Source organism: Leptopilina boulardi, unplaced genomic scaffold (assembly GCF_019393585.1).
Source record: "Leptopilina boulardi isolate dan_hultmark-lab unplaced genomic scaffold, ZJU_Lbou_2.1 LbouV2_214, whole genome shotgun sequence".
In the NCBI taxonomy this organism is placed as follows: Eukaryota; Metazoa; Arthropoda; class Insecta; order Hymenoptera; family Figitidae; genus Leptopilina; species Leptopilina boulardi.
In genome coordinates, this window is record NW_026137768.1 from 4,387,879 (window position 1) to 4,412,668 (window position 24,790).

At 28.4% G+C, this 24,790-nt stretch overlaps 1 protein-coding gene and 1 long non-coding RNA gene across 12 annotated transcripts in view; both read left to right on the forward strand.

The window, feature by feature from the left end:
- The window catches only part of LOC127279175 (mushroom body large-type Kenyon cell-specific protein 1), a 189,345-nt gene that overhangs the window by 100,229 nt on the left and 64,326 nt on the right, over window positions 1-24,790 (forward strand). For 7 of the 8 annotated variants that reach the window (XM_051301384.1, XM_051301383.1, XM_051301386.1 and 4 more), the window contains one exon: window positions 8,331-9,110. In XM_051301384.1, coding sequence (XP_051157341.1) covers window positions 9,017-9,110 — 94 coding nt within the window. In that variant the 5' untranslated portion in view covers window positions 8,331-9,016. Of the gene's footprint in view, window positions 1-8,330; window positions 9,111-20,947; window positions 21,133-24,790 lie in introns of those variants that run through there. The other variant, XM_051301387.1, reaches the window with a different exon arrangement.
- Window positions 9,746-10,795, forward strand: LOC127279176 (uncharacterized). Of its 4 annotated transcripts, none has more exons than XR_007842604.1 (5): window positions 9,746-9,866; window positions 9,945-10,022; window positions 10,257-10,302; window positions 10,381-10,490; window positions 10,725-10,795. It is a non-coding gene; the product is annotated as an uncharacterized LOC127279176 (long non-coding RNA). The 4 variants fall into 4 exon arrangements; XR_007842605.1 differs by lacking the exon at window positions 10,257-10,302 and adding an exon at window positions 10,147-10,224 and having other exon boundaries at window positions 9,945-9,990; XR_007842602.1 differs by lacking the exon at window positions 10,725-10,795 and having other exon boundaries at window positions 10,381-10,498.

Consider the following 24,790-nt stretch of genomic DNA (forward strand, 5'->3'; position numbering starts at 1 on the left):
ATGTATATATATATATATATAGTTTTCAACGATTTTGCCCGTGAAGAGACAAAAGCCGAACAACTGTTGCATTCAACAGGAGTGCTTCGAAACAGGAAAACAAAACGCTTTTCTACACACTTTAGTTCTTTTCATTCTTATAATATATATAAAAAAAAGGAAAATAAAAGCCTGCTTTTGTGCCTTTAAAATATTATTTATGCACAAATGTTGCGCGTCCTTTAGAAAATTGATATTTAATCGTTAAATATCACGAATCAACAAACTGATATATGAATTTTTTAAAATGTTTACATTTCTAATGATAATATTAAAGGTTTTGTGTCAATGAGCATTTTTCTATTTTCTACATTTTAAAGCTTTAAGATATATATTTTTTTATTGAATTTTTACTGAAAATTGCTAACTTCATTTTAATTCATTAATCTACAATATACTTATTGAAATTTCTGCTATACGTGTTGAAATTTCTACTATACTCCTTGAAATTTCTGCTATACGTATTGAAATTTCTACTATACTTATATTGAAATTTCTGCTATACGTACTGAAATTTCTACTGTACGTATTGAAATTTCTACTATACTTTTTGAAATTTCTGCTATACGTACTGAAATTTCTACTGAACGTATTGCAATTTCTACTATACATACTGAAATTTCTACTGTACTTTTCGAAATTTCTGCTACACGTAATGAAATTTCTACTATACTTATATTGAAATTTCTGCTATACGTACTAAAATTTCTACTGTACTTTTCGAAATTTCTACTATACTTTTTGAAATTTCTGCTACACGTAATGAAATTTCTACTATACTTATATTGAAATTTCTGCTATACGTACTGAAATTTCTACTGTACGTATTGAAATTTCTACTATACTTTTTGAAATTTCTGCTATACGTACTGAAATTTTTACTGAACGTATTGCAATTTCTACTATACATACTGAAATTTCTACTGTACTTTTCGAAATTTCTGCTACACGTAATGAAATTTCTACTATACTTATATTGAAATTTCTGCTATACGTACTGAAATTTCTACTATACTTATATTGAAATTTCTGCTATACGTACTGAAATTTCTACTGTACGTATTGCAATTTCTACTATACTTTTTGAAATTTCTACTGAACGTATTGCAATTTCTACTATACATACTGAAATTTCTACTGTACTTTTCGAAATTTCTGCTACACGTAATGAAATTTCTACTATACTTATATTGAAATTTCTGCTATACGTACTGAAATTTCTACTGTACTTTTCGAAATTTCTACTATACTTTTTGAAATTTCTGCTATACGTACTGAAATTTCTACTGAACGTATTGCAATTTCTACTATACATACTGAAATTTCTACTGTACTTTTCGAAATTTCTGCTACACGTAATGAAATTTCTACTATACTTATATTGAAATTTCTGCTATACGTACTGAAATTTCTACTGTACTTTTCGAAATTTCTACTATACTTTTTGAAATTTCTGCTATACGTACTGAAATTTCTACTGAACGTATTGCAATTTCTACTATACATACTGAAATTTCTACTGTACTTTTCGAAATTTCTGCTACACGTAATGAAATTTCTACTATACTTATATTGAAATTTCTGCTATACGTACTGAAATTTCTACTGTACTTTTCGAAATTTCTACTATACTTTTTGAAATTTTGCTACACGTAATGAAATTTCTACTATACTTATATTGAAATTTCTGCTATACGTACTGAAATTTCTACTGTACGTATTGCAATTTCTACTATACTTTTTGAAATTTTTGCTATACGTACTGAAATTTCTACTGTACGTATTGAAATTTCTACTATTCTTTTTGAAATTTCTGCTATACGTAATGAAATTTCTACTATACTTATATTGAAATTTCTGCTATACGTACTGAAATTTCTACTGTACGTATTGCAATTTCTACTATACTTTTTGAAATTTCTGCTATACGTACTGAAATTTCTACTGAACGTATTGCAATTTCTACTATACTTATATTGAAATTTCTGCTGCACGTAATGAAATATCTACTATACCTATTAAAATATCTAAAATAATTTTTTCACAGTACTTCTTATAGATCAGCTACAGAATAAACGTTAAAGAATCTATAACATTTTCCAGAACTGTTCCGTAAAAAAAATTACAACACTTATTCCAGAAAACTGTTTTCTTTGAGGTTTCTAAAACATACTTCCAGCAAGTGCACATTGGGTATTAGAGTACCCAGCTCTGCAACAAGCGCGGTTATAAATTTCCATTGTTTCATTCCATAATTGTAAAAATAGTTTATAGCAAGTATATATATATAATTATAAAAGTGACTCTAAAATGAATTTTAAACACAATTTTGATAATTGCTTTTATATTAGCGTGAAAAGTCTCGTGATATTTTGAATTGAACAAGGCATAGGTGTTCTAATCCTATTCACTATTCAGTCATATACGAGAGGTATATACGAATTACGTGGTTGTAAAGTTGAATATTTCAGTATGAAGAGCGGCAAACTCGATTTTATTAAAATTTCAGCTGACACGTATATGGGCAAATCCACAGAGCCGGCCGATTTCATGTTACTCATATATTTTTCTATTTTAGAAGTATTATATTAATTATTTTCATACTTCAACCATTTTGTAATATCTCTGAGAACCTATTGAAATAAGAAAATTGAATAAATGTGAACCTTCTAGTCTTTTATAAAAAATAAAATCGAATTAAGTAACTTAAAACATGAAATTTACGGTGTTACTCCAGGTATAAATTTTAATTCTTATAGATATAACTTGTTCGGCATAGATCCGAACAATTCCAAACTGTGGTGAATTATAGTTTACTTATTGAAGAATGTTTTGAAAGTAATAAAAAATATGTGCTCTTAAATAAAAAGAAATGATAGTCGTTGAAAGTAGCGTTACTCATTATTTTATAATAATGAAATGTCTATACATTTTTGTAAATATCTTTTGCGGCGATTATTCGATTTGAATTTTTCAAATTGGAGCTTATTGCTTGTGAACAGACGAACAAATGTATGTATCATAGAATAGAGTGCAATCAGAATTAAAGAAAATATTCCAATAATTATCACTCTATGTTTAAGCGTGAACCATTTTCAACTTAGCCTTTTTTCAGTAGCACAACTACAGGATAAAATATGATGAGTTGAAAACATGTGTGATTATATAAAGACATTATTATAATTCTTGTATGCAAACGCCAAATTATATTTTCAATTTATAACGTCTAAAAATTAAAAATAAAAAAAAATTTATCGAAATTTAACTAGTTAATCGTGAAAAATGAATTATCCTTTCATTTGTTTTATTTTCAAAGTTATATCAAAATCGATGTCAATAATGTCAGTTTGTTGGTTAAAATAGTTAATATCAAAATTAGTAAGTAAACAATTTAATTTACAGAAATAAAAAATTAAATGCTAATAAATAAAATATATAATAAAATATGATAAAATATAAATAATTTATTTTTGATAATTAAAAAATTAATTATTTGTATTTTATCATATTTTATTATTCAAAATGTTTTGCACATATTTCAAATAATATATAAAAAAAACAAAGAAATGCCATTTTTAATTATAATTTCCAGAAGAAAAATAATATTTTCGTTTTTGGCTTTTAACTCAAACGGCATTAAAATAAAATGAATCACGCAAGAAGATAATTGTTCTTGAATATATTTTAAAGAAAGTAAACCATAAATAAAAGGTGTGCTTGCTATTTGGAAAATTTTCATCTTGATAAGTAAAAATGGGCCGGTTCTGTGGATTTGCCCATATGATGTCGACTGGTACGACGACATAGTGACGAACAGTTTCCCAGTACATAAATTTACTGTATATAACGTTTTACATTTACTTGCATTCATATGCGCCAGGGTTGCGACGTCATTGAACCTTCCCGCGTGCCTAAAGAAAAAAATCGTTAGTTACTATGGTGTATATAAGTCTCACAGGTCACTCGGACTGTGCCGCGAAAAAATATATACATATATATATATACACAAGACCAACTCTTTTCAAACCCCGATTGCGCTAACGAATTAACAGCTTCAAACCACCTTCACTACCAGTATTTAACTCGTGTACGTATATAGTCGAAATTAAAAAAAAAAAAAAAAACAACAAAATAGAGATTCTTTACTTGAAATTGTTATTTCCTCGGTTCTTGGTGGTTTTTCTCTTAAATTGTATTTATTCGTGCAGGAATTTTCCAACGAGTTCAGAACTACAGAAAAAATTCTCCCCTGTTATTCATTATGTGTTTCATATTTTATTAATTAAAAAAGAAAAAAATTCTTAACGCTGAAATGTTTGATGGTTTTTATTTTATGTAAAATTATACATTTTTTAATGTTTACAAAATCCGAATATATTGATATTACATAAACAATTATGTTCAACAACTGTTGCAGAATTGTTACATAATTATAATTTTTAACTACATTCATTCTGTTACAGAATTTTTATGTAATTGTTACTGAACAATGCAAGTAGAAAAGGGGATTGTTAAATTTACTATTGGATTGTTAATACAGGAACTAACAAATCCGATTGGTTACACGGAGAGAAATAGATGGTACGGGGTACTATCTAGATAGTACCAGGTACCATATTTGATCTTACATATACGGACAGCAATCTAGATTCTATCAGTTACTATCCAGATTGTACGGGGTAACATCATGATTGTAATGGGTAACATAACCATACTTTTTGTAACATCTTTGATAGTACCGAGTAGCATAATGATAGTACCGGATAACATCTATACTTTTTACCATTTTAAGATCATAAGTTCTTACCATCTATTTCTCTCCGTATACTGAAATTGTTTTGTTGTTTCAACAATTGAGTTTGTTGTCACAGCAAACACCTGAATTGATTTTGTTGAATCCCAATTTGCTGAAATAACAAAATGTTTGCTTCAACAACAAATGAAAATTATTAGTTCTATGTTAACCCAAACTGATATCGTAATCCAGTACCGAATATATCAGTACTGCGGATTAACATTGGAAATTAAGTAGGACAGATACTAAATCGACACCGAAATTCAGTATCAGTTTTGCATTCAGGAACCAGTATTAGACTTCTGTATTGGATTCATGTTGGAACAGAATTAGTGATTTGAAATTTAATATTGTTACAGAACATAATGTTCTACAACATTAAACCTGATTAACGGAGAACTAATAAATCTGGTTTGTCGTGAAAACAAATGTTTTGTATTTCGAATTCAACAAAACCATTTTAGGTGTTTGCTGTAGCAACAACCTCAATTGTTGAAACACCAAAATAATTACAGGAGCTAATCGGATTTGTTAGATATTAACAATCCGATAGTAAAATCCCTTTTTCTAGGTGTGTTTTGGAATCTTATTCGGGAATTATTAGAAAAGTGGTACAGAATTTGTGATGTGATTGTTGGAATTATTAAATATATTGGAGAAATATAAATCAAGGGTTTAAAACACAATGAGAACACAAACAGTTACTGTTTAATTCAATAGAAGAATAAAATGTTATATACACGTGATTCAATAGTGTGTTAATAAGTGACAATAATACTGAATATACTTTTCGGAAGTGGTTGAATTTAGTGGGTGTCCTTTTTTTGACGTCTATGACCAGACTGACTTGTCCTTTAGTGATTTGGAAAAGGTACACAAGAAAAATAGAATTTAACCCCAAAAATCGGTATAAAAATTATCTGCAACAAATTTTATACTAATTGCGAGGGTGCCCACTGTCCATGTGAATTACACGGAGGGAAATTTTTCACTTTTAAAGTACCAATACTATATACTAGCGATTTTCGTATGTCCGTTTTCTTAACAAAAACGCTTAAAGTTATACTAAAATAGTTCCAAAAATTCCCATGCGTTAAAAGATCACTGGTATTAATGTTATTAGTAGCAATTTTATGTTTATCTTGCACGAATGACAATAAGTGAACATAGTTCCCCGCTCTGCCGTGCGAGATTCGTAAAAGGCACATACCAATATAGCGTCAACATCGAGCAATTATTGCAATTAGTTGTCAAATAATCGCTCGACGTTTGACGCTATATTACACTGAAAAAAATTTGCTTCGCATTAATGACTATTAACCATAGTAACTTTAAATCTAGTCAGCGTAACCAAGCATCCTAGTCAATTCAGTTATGTAGGTTGGTTAATATTGTCAAAGTCGATTTAGTAGAATTGACTCCTTATTTACTAGTTTAGTTATATTAACTAAGATGTTTGGTTAAAATGACATGTATCTATAGTCAATTTTGCTAATGTTTATTTAGTCAAAGTGATTCTAGCCTATGTAACTAAGATACCTGGTTATTCTGATAAGCTTCCCAGGTCATTCCGACTAATTGTCGAAATCAACTTTGACCAAGATTGCCTAGTGGGTTCCTCTCGTAACTAGGCAAATTAGTCAATTCCTGGCATACGGGGGTTAGGAATTTTTTCAGTGTAGTACTCTCTAAATCTGAATCAGTCATATTTTACTGATTAGCAGTAGAAATCTACTAATTGCCATAGCGAGAATTGAGCAACTGACAATTAGTACAAATTTACTGATTCAATTAGTAAAATATCAATTACTGATTGAATCACTCGGGAAGAACTCAAACTATTTTAGTATGTCCAAGAGTGATATTGGTATAAATTTTATGCTATTAAAGTCGCAATAGTTGTTTTACTAAATGAGTAAGTAGTTTTCATACGAAATTAGGGAGAAATTTCTCTCCGTATAGCATTGGTAAAAATTATACCCACAACAAAATTTATCCAGCGTTTTTTCTGCGTGATATTATCAGGTATAAAAGGAAAATATATAAGTAGTGGTGTATTTGTAATAGTGTGCGTTAGATTCCAAAACAAATTTTTTTGTTTTCTCAACACTTTGTATTATCATATACACTGCAAAAAGAAGTATATCTTATTTTAAGATGTTTTGGTAGCTTAATGTCTTAAATACGCTACCAAAACATCTTATACTTCTTTTTACGCAGTGTTTTGCATTAACAAACACAAGATTTATTTGCAATAAACACAGTTTAATCAATCCGATTTTTACACTCTGAATCCGTAATTATTTTGCTTCTTTCAGGAAGTATTTTTCCCTGTTCAAAATAACATTATTTTGTATTCCAGATTCGTTACAGAATTTACAATACTAATCTTTGTTTTTCCTGCATTTCTGGAACTTGTTCCAAAATCTAAACTCCGATTGTCAGTGTAATTGTATTTCTCCCTGTAGTTCCAGAACACGTTCCATTGTGTTCCAGATTCATTACTGTATTCTGTAACAAAATTAAATTGGTATAAAAATAAAAATTCCCCATTCGGATTAAGACAATAATAGAAACAAAAATAAATATATGAAAATTAATCCTTGGGAAGGATAAGAAAGTGCGCACATTCTAATGTCTAATTTCCCAGGCGATGCATATTCGCATTCGGTGAATTGAGAGAGAGAGAGAGATATTGGATCAAGTTGTGATCGTCTGAGGACGTAGTGGGTTTGTTTTGGTATAGGCGACACCGATGAACTTAGTTGCAAGCTATGGGTGGGTGTCCCGGTCGCGAAGGTGGCAGTGGCGGAGAGTATTTCGCGATGGGCAAGGTGGAGCGGAAGGTGGAAGGGTGAGGTTCAGTTGCCGAGGGGGGGGGGGCAAGAGAGAGAGCAGGTGGAAAGGACGAGGGGTTGCGAGGGGACGGATGAAAGGACGCTTACCAGCTACTACCTATTGATCGCCAATTCTTTTTCTCTTGTTGCATATTAGGCGCACTCTGCTCCTCTTTTCCCTTGGTCTCCGCACTGGCCTTCTCTTTTCCACCCTGCATCTGCACCCCCCCGCCCCTCCTCGCGTTATCCCTCTGGTTACGCGAAACCACCCCTTCCGCGAGCGAGCCACCCCTACCCTTTTACCTTTCCTACCTACAACCGGCCGACGCTCTTCTTACCGGCAATGTTTCATTTCAAGTAGTACCTTCCTGTTTCGGGGTGGGGCACCGCCCTTCTCTCCTCAGCCCACAGGTATCCGAATTCGCCTCATAATGTTATTGACAATTTTTCCCCAATGCTTCTTTTAAAATGGAAAACTTAAAAAATTCCCAACATATTTTGAAGGTTATTACATATAATTTATTAACACTGCTGGACGATTTTTGCGTCACCGTACAGCAGTGGTAATAAATTATTTCAATCTTTCTATAATTATTTTTAAATAGCAGCTTTTTTTGGAAAATCTTTTTAATTGTTATTCTTTCCCTTTTTTGTTTCAGATTCTGGTTTGGTAGTATATTGCCTATGTGAAGAGAGGTGCACGCCTTCATACAAAACGTTCCTTCAGGAGATACGCGGGGCAAGTTGTATCGCGAGGAGAAAAAGACAAGGAGCACTGGTTGAAATTCATATTTGCAAGAGAAAGAAAGATAGAGAAAGAGAGAGAGAGAGAAGCCGCCGGCGATAGAGCGCAAGCGTGCACGTGTGTGTGCGTTGTACTGTGTGTACATATACTATATAGTGTGGAGGACAAGCCGCCCCTACGTTAACCACCCTTCCACCCTCTTCCTCCCACCATCATCATTCTGCCACCGTCGTCTTTTCCCTCTCTTTTCCTAGCGTCGACGAAACGACAACGACAACCATCAACCCCTCCTGGCGCATGTTACGTCACGCGTGACGTCACACACAAACTTCTCCCCCAAAAAAAAAAATCAAATCGTACATCGAAAAAAAAAACACACACATAACTGAGGGAAGAAAAAAAAAATTTCTTGTAAAACACGCACTTGTGCCCCCAAAAAGAGAGGAGGGAACGAAAAACGAGAGAAAGAGAGAGGGTGAGAGAAAAACGAAAATCAAGTCATATCCACGCGGGAACACGAGACAAGGACTATATATATATATATATACAACACCTGAAGCCGGACGACGCAAACACACATCCTAAGATGTGATTTCAAAAATGGCGGATTGCCCCTATGCCCGCTGCATACAGGAACGCAGACACATACGAAGGGAACTGCTGCGATGGACAAAGAATATGGTCTTCGTAGTCGGTAAGTCTTTTATTTTTTTACCACACTATTTTAAATCATTTCTGTGACGGGGATCTAGTGCGCATGCGCAATAGATCTTTTCCTTATTTAAGAGAAGGGGGTAAAAATGTCCAGCAACTACTTTAAAAATAAAAACTGAACTGTCCGCAGTTTCTGCGCAATTTTTACTCCATAAATATAGTAAAATTGACTATTTCCAGAATAATTTTTACTATTTTAGGAGTAAATTTTTACTATTTTTGGAGTAAAAATTGACAGAAAATGCGGACAGTTTCGGTTTTACTTTTAAAATATATAGTAAAAGTTACTTTATTCGTTTTTTTTTCTCCGTGCGTCTATATTATAAAAAAGATTTCGCCGCTGTCTCCATGGGTCATTCAATATCAAGTGTACCCAACCCATGTTTTTGATTAGATGAGGTCAGATTAGTTATTCTTGACATGGAATAACCCATATAGAATATAAATTCTAGACGAGAATTTGAATGCTACGTGGAAACTTAACTGTATTTATATTAGTATTTTAGTTCTGATTTTAACCTCAAAAGCCAGCGACCTCTTGACCCATCGTTGTCTTCAGTATTGTACTAATAATGTCAAAAACATATAGGTTAAAAATTAACATAACATATCAATATACATAAGGCCAAACGACAAAAACATAGATTAAAACGAACATAACCTCAAAAATCAAGGTACTAGGTCTTTTGAATTGATGGTCATATACCAAACATAATCTCAAAATTCTAGGGTATAGGTTCAAGGCCTCAGTTCAAACATAACCTCAAAAATCAAGGTCATAGGTCAAACATAATCTCAAAATTCTAGGGTATAGGTTCAAGGCCTCAGTTCAAACATAACCTCGAAATTCAAGGTCATAAGTCAAACATAACCTCAAAATTCTAGGGTATAGGTTCAAGGCCTCAGTTCAAACATAACCTCAAAATTCAAGGTCATAGGTCAAACATAACCTCAAAATTCTAGGGTGTAGGTTCAAGGCCTCATTTCAAACATAACCTCAAAAATCAAGGTCATAGGTCAAACATAACCTCAAAATTCTAGGGTATAGGTTCAAGGCCTCAGTTCAAACATAACCTCGAAATTCAAGGTCATAAGTTAAACATAACCTCAAAGTTCTAGGGTATAGGTTCAAGGCCTCAGTTCAAACATAACCTCGAAATTCAAGGTCATAAGTCAAACATAACCTCAAAATTCTAGTGAATAGGTTCAAGGCCTCAGTTCAAACATAACCTCAAAAATCAAGGTCATAGGTCAAACATAACCTCAAAATTCTAGGGTATAGGTTCAAGGCCTCAGTTCAAACATAACCTCGAAATTCAAGGTCATAAGTCAAACATAACCTCAAAATTCTAGGGTATAGGTTCAAGGCCTCAGTTCAAACATAACCTCAAAATTCAAGGTCATAGGTCAAACATAACCTCAAAATTCTAGGGTGTAGGTTCAAGGCCTCATTTCAAACATAACCTCAAAAATCAAGGTCATAGGTCAAACATAACCTCAAAATTCTAGGGTATAGGTTCAAGGCCTCAGTTCAAACATAACCTCGAAATTCAAGGTCATAAGTCAAACATAACCTCAAAGTTCTAGGGTATAGGTTCAAGGCCTCAGTTCAAACATAACCTCGAAATTCAAGGTCATAAGTCAAACATAACCTCAAAATTCTAGTGAATAGGTTCAAGACCTCAGTTCAAACATAACCTCAAAATTCTAGGGTATAGGTTCAAGGCCTCAGTTCAAACATAACCTCAAAATTCTAGGGTATAGGTTCAAGGCCTCAGTTCAAACATAACCTCGAAATTCAAGGTCATAAGTCAAACATAACCTCAAAATTCTAGGGTATAGGTTCAAGGTCTCATACTGTAAAAAGAAAGGTATTAATTTAATACCGACTTCAGGTACGAAATTTTCATTTTGTTCTATTTTGATACCTAAAATCGGTACTGTTTTATTAATTTTCGGTACTGTCTTAGTACTTTATTTTTACAGTTCAAACATAACCTTGAAATTCAAGGTCATAGGTCAAACATAACATCAAAATTCTAGGGCATAGGTTTACAGGATTCAAATGCATCAGTTCAAACATAACCTCAAAATTCAAGGTCATAGGATAATACATAACCTCAAAATTCGTCAAGGGACGAATTTTGGGTAAACGGACATAGCCTCGTTTAAGGCTATGCCCAACAAATAACTTGAAAGTCCCCTAACCAAGAAACGAACATAACCTCAAAATTTAGATAAAATTTAAATAATTTTAATAATTGCAAGCCTTTGAAAAATTAATTATTAATGTGAAAAATAATTGAAAATAAAAATAATTTTAATTTTGAAAATATCACTTTTTGAATAAAGGAATTACACTATTTTTAAAAGCGTAGGAAAAAACGCATTTTAAAGACGTAAATGTATATATGAAAAATTATATACAATACACTATTTTAATTTTTCGATTAATGTGATTTTAGTAATTGTTGTATATGCATTTTTAAAATGTAAAATTTAAATTTAAATGATTTTGACATAATGGTAATGAAATTGATTCATTTAGCATATATATATACACGTATATAGCATTGAATTGAGCGTTCAGTCAGTCGTAAATTATACGTTCGTTTTTGTCTCTCGCTATCTCTCTCTCTCTCTCTCTCTCGTGTTAAATTAGCTTTAATGGAGTTACTCACTTTTCACTTTCTATGGCTCTTTTGCTCTACCTTCTTTTTATATTGCAATAACTTCATGTAGTTAATTTCCATGCAAAACAATGAACTGTTGCAACTTAAATCTCATTTTAATACTAAAGTTAGATTAATGTAGAAACCGTCCTGAAACTTTTTTTTTTTCTTCAATATAAACTTTCCTAGCGAAATTGATCTTAAAGCAATTGTTTAACACTGCTCTTTTTATACTCAACAGTTTCCCCCAACGTAAATTTCAATCAATGAAATTTTTACCCTTTTTTTTGACATTTATTGTCATTTTATAATCTTCCATATAAATTTTTTTTTAGTTTAAAATTTACATTTTTACAAAATTTATATATATTTACTCCAAGTCTCTAATTAAAAACAAATGTATACCTGAAGCTTCAAAAGAGTTTTAGATTATGATTTTGATTTTTGAAGAGAAAATTCAGAAACGCAGGATAAATTCTTTATGCAAATCATTACAACCAGAAAAAAGATTTCTTTGATTCAAAAAAATTTATTTTCGTTTCAAAGAAATTTTTTATTTAATTCAAATAAATATGTTTCTTTGTTTCTATATCAATGTTAGAATTTCTTTGATTTAATGCAAAAATTTCTTTTATTCAAAATAAAATTTTCTTTGAAACTAAGAAGCTATTTTTGTTTGAAAGAAAATTTTATTTTGAATGAAAGAAAACAAGTCAAAGAAATTGGTGCGTCTTTAAATCAAAAAAATACTTTTCTTGGGGTGTGTGATGTTTAAGTCTTTATTTCATAAAATAAAATCTATTTTTACTTTAATAAAAAATGAACCTTTTATTCAGGTAAAACTAAAACATAACCTAAAATATTTGGGAGCTTATACCTTTTTTTGCTGAGCGTTACATTTATTATATATTAGGTATACAATTATTACACGGAAAAAAAATCTTTACCTGGAACTGCGATACGTTTCACTGGAACAGAAATATGTTTTATTAAAGCAGCGAAAGTTTTCGCTATATTCTATATCTCTGTTCGAAGTAAAATTTGTTTTCCATGTAAGTAATTAATAGTAACAGGTAACGAAATAAAAAAAAATAGTAAAAAGTAGCAAAATCTCCCCGTGTAGAAATTGCCCTACCAGGGCCCTAGTAGGGAATGAAACGCTGATCGTGGCCAAATCAGGGCGACCAGAAAATGTGGATTTTCTAATCAGGGCCACATTAGGCGCGGCGTTTCATTCCCTAATAGGGCAACCCCCTCCCTAATAGGGCAGACCTCGATCTGGATCCTATAGCATAATTTCTGCCCGACTCACTAAAACATAACCTCAAAATAAATTTAAATGATAATTACTTATTTTTAACTAATTGATAGAATACTATTTAAATCAGTGATTTTTCACTATGAAATTATTTTTTTAAATAATTGAAATTTAAAAACAAAACGACTCGAAAGAAGAGAAAAAGTGTAATAACAATAATTCTAAATGTGGAAAGAAACAGTTTATCTAAAGTTGCACACACGTGTGTAAGAAAGATGTTTGCATGGTTTCTCGGATAACGTAGTTTGCTCCCGAATGTATAAGATTGTATATATATATATATAGAGGAAATGTACATATATAGAAAAGTCTAGTTTGCTGTATAAGCGAGCGTTGGAAATGTGTGCGAAGGATCGAAGTGAGATATGAGTTTGTGTTGGTGAAACCTGTTGCGAACCAAAACTCCCGAGTCCTGGTTACATGCCGGGCATATCTCTCTTGCTCCGATTCCAACAGTTCGATAGTCTCTAACTTCTGTAGTGGCCGTTTATTCCTAAACGGTATTATGTTCCTCGTTTCTTCGTTTCGCGAATCTAGCTCAACGCTTTCAATTATTTATTAGACTGCCAACCCCGTTTCTTCTTTTATTTTTTTTCGTTACTTTCTTACCAACCCCTTCGCAAGCCTCCGGTCAACTTTTTTCGCGTGTGATACATTTTAAAATTAGAAGTACTTTTTTTTTTATTTTCTTTTTCCACGATTTTTTCTTTTTGTATTTCCATTTTGATTTTTATTTTCATTTAATTTTCAATTTGCACTTCCTTTTGATTTTGTTTTGTATTTCCACTTTAGATTTCTATTCCTTTGATAATTTTTTTTTTGTATTTACAATTTGATTTTCTGTTTACTTTTTGGATTTTCCATTTTCATTTTATATTTCTATTTTAATTTAATTTTCCATTTAAATTTTGATTTTGTACTTCTATTTTTATTTCCTATTTCCATTTTGATTTTGTTTTATGTTTCCAATTTGATTTTCCATTTTTATTTTGTACTTCCATTTTATTTTGTATTTTCATTTTTATTTTCTATTTCCATTATGATTTTGTATTTATATTTTGATTTTGTTTTGTATTTCCAATTTGATTTTGTACTTCCGTTTTAATTTTGTTTTATATTTTCAATTTGATTTTGTGTTTTTATTTTGATTTTCTATTTTTATTTTGATTTTTGTTTTATATTTTCAATTTGATTTTGTGTTTTTATTTTGATTTTCTATTTTTATTTTGATTTTTTTTTGTATTTCTAATTTGATTTTGTAATTCCGTTTTGATTTTCTATTTTGATTTTGATTTTTGTTTTGTATTTCCAATATGATTTTGTACTTCCGTTTTAATTTTGTTTTATATTTTCATTTTGATTTTGTGTTTTTATTTTGATTTTCTATTTTCTATTTTGATTTTTTTTGTATTTCCAATTTGATTTTGTGTTTTTATTTTGATTTTCTATTTTCTATTTTGTTTTTGATTTTTTTTGTATTTCCAATTTGATTTTGTACTTCCGTTTTGATTTTCTATTTTGATTTTGATTTTTGTTTTATATTTTCATTTTGATTTTGTGTTTTTATTTCGATTTTCTATTTTCTATTTTGATTTTGAATTTTGTTTTGTATTTCCAATTTGATTTTGTGTTGTTATTTTGATTTTCTATTTTCTATTTTGATTTTGATTTTGATTTTTTTTGTACATATTTCCAATTTGATTTTGTACTTCCGTTTTGATTTTCTATTTTGATTTTGATTTTTGTTTTGTATTTCCAATTTGATTTTGTGTTTTTATTTTGATTTTCTATTTTCTATTTTGATTTTGCTTTTTTTTTGTATTTTCAATTTGATTTTGTAAACTTCCGTTTTGATTTTTAATTTTGATTTTGATTTTTGTATTTCCAATTTGATTTTGTACTTCCATTCTGATTTCCACTTTATTGACGAATTGTATAATTTTTTATTTTAAAAATATAAAAATAAAATTGAATAATTATTATTAATTAATTATTAAAATTCTTTATTTCACCTCGATCAATATATCGATAGTAAAAATTTCTCTTTTGTCTTGCTCTTTGGATGAAAAACTTAATCAGATTAATAAGTTATTTAAATTAGATTATGAAAATTAATAATGTGAAGGCACTGATGTATCTAAATTGACTGGTAATTAATAATTCTTCACTAGTTCATGATTAACCAAATCCTGGAATTTCCCATTTCTATGTGATCTCACAAGGTTCTGCATAATTAATCATAATTATATTATTAACACAAAATAAAAGACTATACACAATATATACCTATAAATTTCTATCAAAATTTCATATATCATATTTATTATTTAATGGTAAATTATTTATTACTATTATTTATTTATCATTTATCATTATTATTATTATTATTATTATTATTATTATTATTGTATTATTATTTACTTTTGTAATGTTTTATTATTTTTTTTATTTATTATTTATTTTTGCATTCTATTATCGTCATTTTTTTAATATTATTTTTTAATTTTCCATTTTTTAGGAAAATAAAAATAATTTCTATCTAATATCAGGGTTTTATTTTAACAAATTTTATTTTTTTTTTTTTTTGAAAATATAACGCAGTAAAGAATATAAAATTTGACAGATGTTTCGGAGGTGTAATTAAAAATGTAGTTCATTTTTTTTCCTCAACAATATTTTCATTACATATGTTTGTACCTATGCGCGAACTGACATATGGTAGCAAAAAAAAAGTTGTTACCCTTTTTTTGTAAATTAAATTATAATTCGTTTTTTTTTTTTTTAAAGAATTGTATCATTATAACTTAATTTTAAAACCGTTTTACGAAGAAAGTGAGAGCAACTGTCACTTGTTCCAAAATAACACGACGACTTATGTAGGTCAACAGCTTGAGTATATATATATATATATATATATATTTAAGAGAATAAATAATACAATTATAGTCATAATTTTTTTTTATTAATAATTTAAAACTATTAAAAATATACTTTAAAATATAATTAAATTTCTGTAATTAGTTAATTGTAACCTATTTAAAGAGGTAATTTTTTAAAAAATAATATCTTTAACAAAAACTCTCTAAATCTGAATTAGTAAAAAAAGTTTACTAATTTGAATTAGAGACTCACTTTTTGCTTCTGAATTAGTAAAATCTTACTAATTATTAGTAACTTTTACTATAAATTAGTAAAATTTAATTAATTCTAAAGCAAAAATTGAGTCACTAATGTAAATTAGTAAACCTTTTTACTAATTCAGATTTAGAGAGAAAATAACAAAAAATAACAAAAATACAAAAAAAAAATACAAATACAAAAATACTTTTTTAATCAAAAATACACAAATTCAGAAACAAATACAAAAATGCAAAAAACAGAAATACAAAAAACCAGTAATATAAAAAAACAGAAATATTAGGAAAAAAATATTTAAAAAAACAATAAATAGGGAAAAATAAATCTTTTGACATTTATATATTAGAAAAATAAATGTATAGATGAAGATGGAAATATTTTTCTTTTTGAAATTTTCAAAACTATACATAAGAATATAAAACACTATATATATATATATTATATATACTGTAATTTAAAAAGTTTAAACTAAAAAAGCATCAACTTTTTCATAAACTCTTTGAGGTGTTCTGCAATATTTAAAAAAGCGTGGAGACTAGCGAGTTGAAAATTCGTTTGCGTCACCCTCGCTTACGCGGTTCGCATGGCATTGAGCAGTGCCGAGGGACGTTTTCCATTTCTCTTTTGACCCTACTTGCCCTCCGCGACCCACCGCGCGCACCCCCTTTCCCCACACCTTTCCTTTTTTGCTCCTACTCTCGGCTTTTCACTGAAAAACTGCGAGAGAATGTCGAGACGCGATTCTTTTGTTATAGGACGAAAATTTTTTGATAACAAAAAAAAAAAAATGAAAATGAAAATAAATAATAAAAAAGGGAAGAGAGCGAGAGGCACAAACGAAAGAGGGTTGAAAAATAATAATTTACAAATTCCTAAATCATATGTGTGTATGTGTAAATACTCAAGGGATGAAAGAAATCTGGAGAAACAATAATTTAGTGGAAAAATACTAAGATAAATTTAAAAAAAAATTATTTTATTCAAACAATTCGTTATTTGACTCTTATTAAATAAATATTTATTTGTATTTAAAGAAATGTTTATTTGTGTCCATAATATTTAATACAACTAAATATTTAATTCTATTAAATAAATATTAAATATAAATTAATATAGTTGTATTAAATAAATATTTATTTGTATATATCAAATAATTATTATTTGAATAAATAAAACGGTATTTATTTAAAAATACAAAAATTATTGATTCGAACACAGTTTATATTAATCTAATAAAAATTATTTGATACGAATAAATATTTATTTAATATAATAGCCGCAATTATATAACCGATTAATTGAACCAAATAAATGTTTTTTTTTCTTACTGTTAAAAAACAACGAAAGAGAGAAGGATGGGGAAAATAATTAGAAAAGTAATTTGAAAAAAAATTCTCGGAAAATGTCACGAAAATGCAACAGATGGAAAATTAAAGTTTGTCAGACTTAAAGACAGGAAAATATGGAAATAGAAAATTAGGTTGATGAATAAATTTCGTTCCAAAAAAGACGTTTAATCGAAAACTCGAGTCGTTTCTAAAAAAAAAAAATTTTTGTGACGGTAAAATAAAAAATGAACTAAGTTATATAAAAATATCACTATTTGATTTAATAGTTTTTAATTTTTTTTTTAACTAAAGTTTTAGTAAAAATTGACTAAAAATTAGTGGAAAAATTTCTTACTAATTTAGCTCACTTTTTACTAATTGAAATTTAGAGAGATTAATAATTAAAATTGTATTCATAAAAACTCATACATTGAATATGTAATAAACAATAAATATTTTACTTTATAAATTTGAATTAGTAAATTTTTTTAACTGATTTGAATTATTGACTCACTTTTTGGGGGCGCATGTTTATCCCACAAAAAACTTTTGGTTAAAATTTTTCATTTTAAAACATTTTATTATAGATATAATTATTTTTTTGACGAATTATTATTTTTCGAATTAAAATTTGACAGACTTTCTTTTTTTAGAAGAATTTTTAATTAACCGAATTTTTATGGCACCGAATTTTTATTTGTCCGAAATTGTAAATGGCCTAACGAACAATCGATTTTAGCGCGATTTTTCTGCAATTTCGGCGACAAATAAAAATTCGGTGCCATAAAAATTCTCTAAAAATTAAATTCTGACAAATTTTAATTCGAAAAATGAAAATTGGTCTATAAAAAAAAATTCTAATAAAATTGTTGAATATTCTCACTAATGATTTTTATTGCATAATCATGCGCCGAGGTTTTGCTTTTGAATTAGTTAAATTTTACTAATTCGACAGTAAAATTTTCTTTTACTATCGAATTAGTAAAAATTTAACTAATTCAAAAGCAAAAATTGAGTCAATAATTCAAAATTAGTTCAAATTTTTATTAATTCAGTTTTAGAGATTATTTTAAAATTAATTGATTGCTTTTTTTTCAATATTTACACCCTGAGAAAAGATTTCTTTGATTTAAATAAACCAATTTCTTTGACTTGTTTTCTTTTATTCAAAATAAAATTTTCTTTGAAACAAAAAAAAGCTTCTTACTCTCTAAATCTGTATTAGTGAAAAGTGATGAAAAAAAAAATTTATACTAAATCAAATAGTAATATTTTACTAAATATTAGTGAAAAAATTTTTTAGCTCTCTTTTCACTAATTCAAATTTAAAGTGTAGTTTCAGAGAAATTTTCTTTGAACTCTCTAAATTTGAATTAGTAGTTTTTCTACTAATGAACTCTCTAAATCTGAATTAGTAAAAATGATTACTAATTTAAATTAGTGGCTCACTTTTTGCTTTAGAATTAGTTAAATTTTACTAATTGTTAGTAAAAGTTACTAATAATTAGTAAAATTTTACTAATTCAGAAGCAAAAAGTGAGTCACTAATTTAAATTAGTAAACATTTTTACTAATTCAGATTTAGAGAGAAAAAGACCGGATTTGTTTACCAATTGAATTAGTAACAGTTTTTGACTCTTTATTAGTAGAAAACTACTAATTGCTAGTAGAAAACTACTAATTACTAGTAGAAAACTACTAATTTATGGAGTAAGTCGTATTTTTAACTATTTCAAATTAGTAAGCCGATTTACTCCGTGAATTAGTAGTTTTCTACTAGCAATTAGTAGTTCTCTACTAAAAAAGAAGCAAAAACTGTTACTAATTCAATTGGTAAACGAATCCGCACTCTTTTATTAGTAGAAAATAACTAATTCAGATTTAGAAAAAAAGGAATGAAATTTGTGCATTAAATTAAAGATAAATTCTAAAATTGACATATAGGGGTCAAAGAAACATTTATTTGAATTAAATAAAAAATTTCTTTAAAACCAAGATAATTTTTTGTTTGAATAAAAGATAATTTGTTTGAAACAAATAAACCTTATAAATCAAAGGAAAACTCATTAAAGAAATTATAATTTCTTTGAATCAAATAATTTTTTTTTCTGGGTGTAGTAGGCAAATAAAACATTAGGAATCACGGAAGTTAAGCAACGTTCAACGCGGTTAGTACTTGAATGGATGCCATATTGAAATTCGATTAAATTTAATATTTCCATATCCAAAGTAGTGAAAAATTGCAGTTTTTTCTCACTTTGTTAGTCAATTTATTAAAAATACATATATTAGTTTAAGAAAAAGTGGTATAAAAAGTTTTTCTCCGTGTATAGGAATGAGAGGGAAAAACTTTTAGAAAGAGAGCAGAGGGTTGAGGGGGGGAGAGGGTTAAAGGAAAAGGGCTCTCGCGACAATTTAGTCTCAACGTTGTCGGTTGTCTTCCAATTGCCCTTAGTCGCAGTCGTTGCCACCGACGCTGTGTGGCGTCGCTTGGGCGCGCGCATATAATACTGCACATGCTGCGTGCCTTGACCACAGACAAGCAAGCAAGCCTTTCCCGGCCGCCGCCCGAAACCTTCTTTTCTTCTTCTTACGCGCGCAACCCCCCTTTTATGCTTTGGATTCTCGTCAACCCCCTTCCGGGTTATATTTGCCCCTCTCTCTATTCTCTCTCTCTCCCCCCACTCTCTACTTTTTTGATAGAAAGAGTGCGCATAAGTGAGATAGCTCCCTCTCTCTTTCTCTCTCATCCCCCTTTTTTTTTTTTTTTGTCAGACGACGCGCTCGTCCCGCTCGAGCAGGCACGTTTCGCGGGTGTTGCGTGCACGCCTTGACGCTTCTTCCTTTTTTTTACTTCTCCCTTTTTTTTCTACCCTTCTTTCTTGTATTTTTATCCTCCCTTCTTTTTTACCTCCCACCCCTTTTTTTCTTTCTCTCTCTCTCGTTCCTCAAATCCCCCTCCATTGGGATTTCGGGATCCTTTCGGCGCCATCGGAAAAAAGGGCCGTGAGCGCCGCAGGTGTCGCGAGTTTTGAGCCACCATCCAAACCCTCCCTCAACCCCCCTTCATTCCCTCCCCTCTCCACCCCCTTAAGAAGGAGGGGATCGATCGAATGGAAAAAGAACCGGAAAGGAGTGACCAGCACAGTTCGAAGCCGTACAATGAACGGATTCGGCGGAGTTGAATTTGCTCGCTCATCATTAAGGGTGGTTATACAGTGGCGAATTTTTTTTAATATTCACGAGAATTACGGATACGGATAAAAATAATAATAATAATAATAATATATATATATATATAAGCCACAAGGGGGAATGTGAGATTGTTGATCGGATTGCACGTGTGGGGGGAGGGAGGGAGGGAGGTGGGCTGACGACAACTACGACACGTGGAAAATGAGAGAGGATCCTCATGTAACGGGATATATGATCGCAAAAGTTTCTCGTTAAACGTGATTTCTAGACGAGTTATGAATATCGTTACTCGCGATAATACCAACAGAAAATTGTATTCCGAGGCTGGATTCTTTGTCAATGAAAATGACGGTGGGTCAATTTTTTCAAAAAAAAAAAAAAAATTCTTTGATAAGAAATCACAAATGTTTTCTTTTTACTCTTTTGTTCTTCCATCTGGTTATTGTCCTAAAAAAAGTAATCTTGATTCTAGCGAATTCCTCTTAATTTGATGCATATTTTCCTCTTATATATTGTATCAAAAGTAATAGTCTTCACTTGAGAGGATTTTCCTCTCGCATATAATTTGACAATTATGGTTATAAACTGATAAAGAAAAGTTATTATCATGCACTAAATTAAATATCATTAATTAAATATTAAATATAATTAATGATTTATAGTTAATTACTTACATTAATTAATAGATTTGTTTATTTATTTAACTTTAATTCAATGTTTTTGACATCAGAACCTCAAAAAAATTGTTTTTGTTTTATTATTAGTCACTAAAGAATAAAAATATTCTACATTCAAGTGGAATACTTTTGTTTTAAGAGGAAAAATTGAGAGGATATTAGAAGAGGATTTTTCCTCTAAATATGAGATTACTTTTTTCAGGGTGTATATTTGGTATCAGAACCAAATATTTACTTGTTTCAAATAAAGTTTATTGTCAATTTTTTATTTACCTAAAATAATTAATATTTATATATTATTAACTAAATATTTAAATAATTTTATTTGTGTTTAATTTTGAAATAAATAAAAAGTTATTAAAGACTCTCTAAATTTGAATTAGTGAAAAGTGAGGTAAGAATTTTTACTAATTTTTAGTAAAATATTACTAAAATGTTTTTTTACTAAATTTTTAGTAAAAAGTAACTAAAAATCAGTGACAATTCTCTACTAATTTAAATTAGTAGCTCACTTTTCACTAATTCAAATTTAGAGAGAATAATATTTTTATTTGATTTTAAATTTTGTCTCAAATAAATGTGAGTAAATAAAATATTTATCTGGATGTAAATTAAGTGTGTTGTTGTTTGAAAAAAATTTTTCCAAAAAAATATTAGATTAAACAAAACATAAATATTTATTTTTACATTCGATGTTTACACTTTTGTTATTTTAATTATTAATAATTTTTCTCTAATTGTTCTTTTATAATAAAATTTTTTTTTGCTTCTTATTTGGAAATTTAATTTTTTCTTTTGTTATTTTTTACATAAATTTTTCCAATTTGTTAGTTATTACATAAACTTTTTTTTAATTTCTTATATTGCTTACTTTCTAAATCTGAATTAGTAAAAATGTTTACTAATTTAAATTAGTAACTTTATGCTTTATAATTAGTTAAATTTTACTAATTGTTAGTTAAAGTTACTAATTGTTAGTTAAAGTTACTAATAATTAGTAAAATTTTACTAATTGAGAAGCAAAAAGTGAGTCACTAATTCAAATTAGTAAACTTTTTTACTAATTCAAATTTAGAGAGTATACAAATATTTTTAAGTTATTATTTATAAAAAAAAATTTAAATATTAAAAACTATAAAAAATAATTTTTTTTTTTAATTAAAAATTTTAATTTTGAGGTTATTTTTAAAATTACTTAAAAAAAATTGTGACAGAATATAATTTTTATTAAAAAATTTATATTAGTTTCACAAACAATATAAGTTTACTTAAAGTATTAAGGGCACATATCAAATTATAAAGTTATCAGAAAAACGGTTTTAACAAAAGAGAAATATTAAATTATAAATGTTATCTTTAATAGATCTTAATTCTTAATTCATGTTATTGTTTCGATTTTTTTAAAGTTTATTTGGTTGCTTCATTTTTATTATTTTTGTATCTTTAATTTCTTTACTTGCAATTGTATTTTTTTTTAATAGAATAAAATAGTTTAAAACTACTATTATCAATAAAAATCCCATTTTTGAGAGTATATAAAATAAAAATATGGTTCATCCACAAAACATCTGAGATGGGGTTAACCGCTAATTTTCCGCTAAATTTCCCCTCAAAAAAAAAAAAAAAAAAATTGTACCACATGCTTTATGGATGACCCCATATATTGTCAAATAAATTATATTTATTTTTATCGACAATATAATTTTGTACAAAATTGCATTACAATTTTATAATATATATTTCAAAACCGCAAATTAAAATTTTGAAATAAATTTTTTTTAAAACCGCAACGAAATTAAAAAAAAAATTATTTTAACATATTGATGTTATTTTATAGATAATCGAATTAACAGAAAAAAAAATACTATTGACATTTACATTTTCTTTTTTTAATATAAAAAAATTTTTTTTTTTGCAAAGTGTAAAAATGTGTTAGTGTGTGTGTATACACTCGCGAAGCACATTTTACGAGGTTAGGAATAGTGGAAAGAGGAAGGAGGCGTATGGTGGTGAAATATATGCTGCCTTCTAGAAGGGAATCGGATTCCATGAAAATATATGACCCTTACATAACAGGGGAAAATAACGAAATATGGATTTTCTAAACTGACTCGTTGTTTACGAATATTCTTTTCAAAAATTATTTTTACATATATATATTTTTAACCCCAAATAATTTTGCACTCTACTGCCTCTTTTCTCATCTCGATTAGATTTATTCAGAAAAAAAAAAATTTCAACTTTGCCTTTTAATACAATTTTTAAAATTTTATTTTATCTAAAAAATAAAAATTCGAAGATCTAAATTATCATTAAAAATTCCCCATCAGTTTTGCCAAAATAATAATAACTAAAAAATGGAAAAACTTTATGAAAAAAAAAAAAATTTCAATGTTCGGAATACGAAAGAAATTTTTTAAAGAAAAAAGAAATTAAAGAAAAATTTTCCAAATAATTAAAATAAAAGTAAAAAAGATCGAAATAATTTTTTTCTTTAAAAAAAAATTCGTGTAAAACTTAAAATTTTCATTTATGAATATTACTCTACGCAATTTAAAATTAAATAAAAATTGAATCAGATTTTTTTTAGTTCCTTTTTTTGAAATTTATTTTTTCACTCAAGCTCTTTAGAAAAGAATAATGTAAAAACACTTGTGAACGTTTTGTGAATGTTAACATTACACTTAAAATGTAACAGGTTTATCTTGAGTAAAATATTACAATCCAGATTATCTGTGAAATATCCTTGTTTACAGAGAAAACTTTGTTTGCTAACTAAATCCAAAGGTGCATGTCTATAAAGTAGGTCAATACGCCTAACGTTTGATATTATATAGTAAATGCAAGACAGCTGCCAATGATGCTTTAGCATCTACTTTTCAAATGCAATTGTGTATATATAATAAGATCCCTTGTCAGTGATATTAAACTCGCAAAAACATGTTTGAAAATAATCTTTAGTCGCACTTCAAACTCATCTCTCTCTTTTCATATATTAGAAATTAAAATTTGTTTTTTATTTATGAAAAAAACGAAAATAATAATATATTTCGTTGATTTATTAAAATTTTAATATTTTTTCTCATCAAAATTGACCTTTTCTATATACTTAAAGATATAACTTTTATAATGAAGTGAAATAAAATAGGGTGAAATTATTTATTATTAATTTTTTAAATATTAATAACTAAAACTTTTGTTTTCTCATAAATAATTGTTATATATTTTAACTAATTGGCGATATAATAAAGTCGTCTATATATATATATTATGGAATGTCTGACTAAAACTTTCCGTTTTCACTAAAACCGAATATAGAGAAAATACTTCTC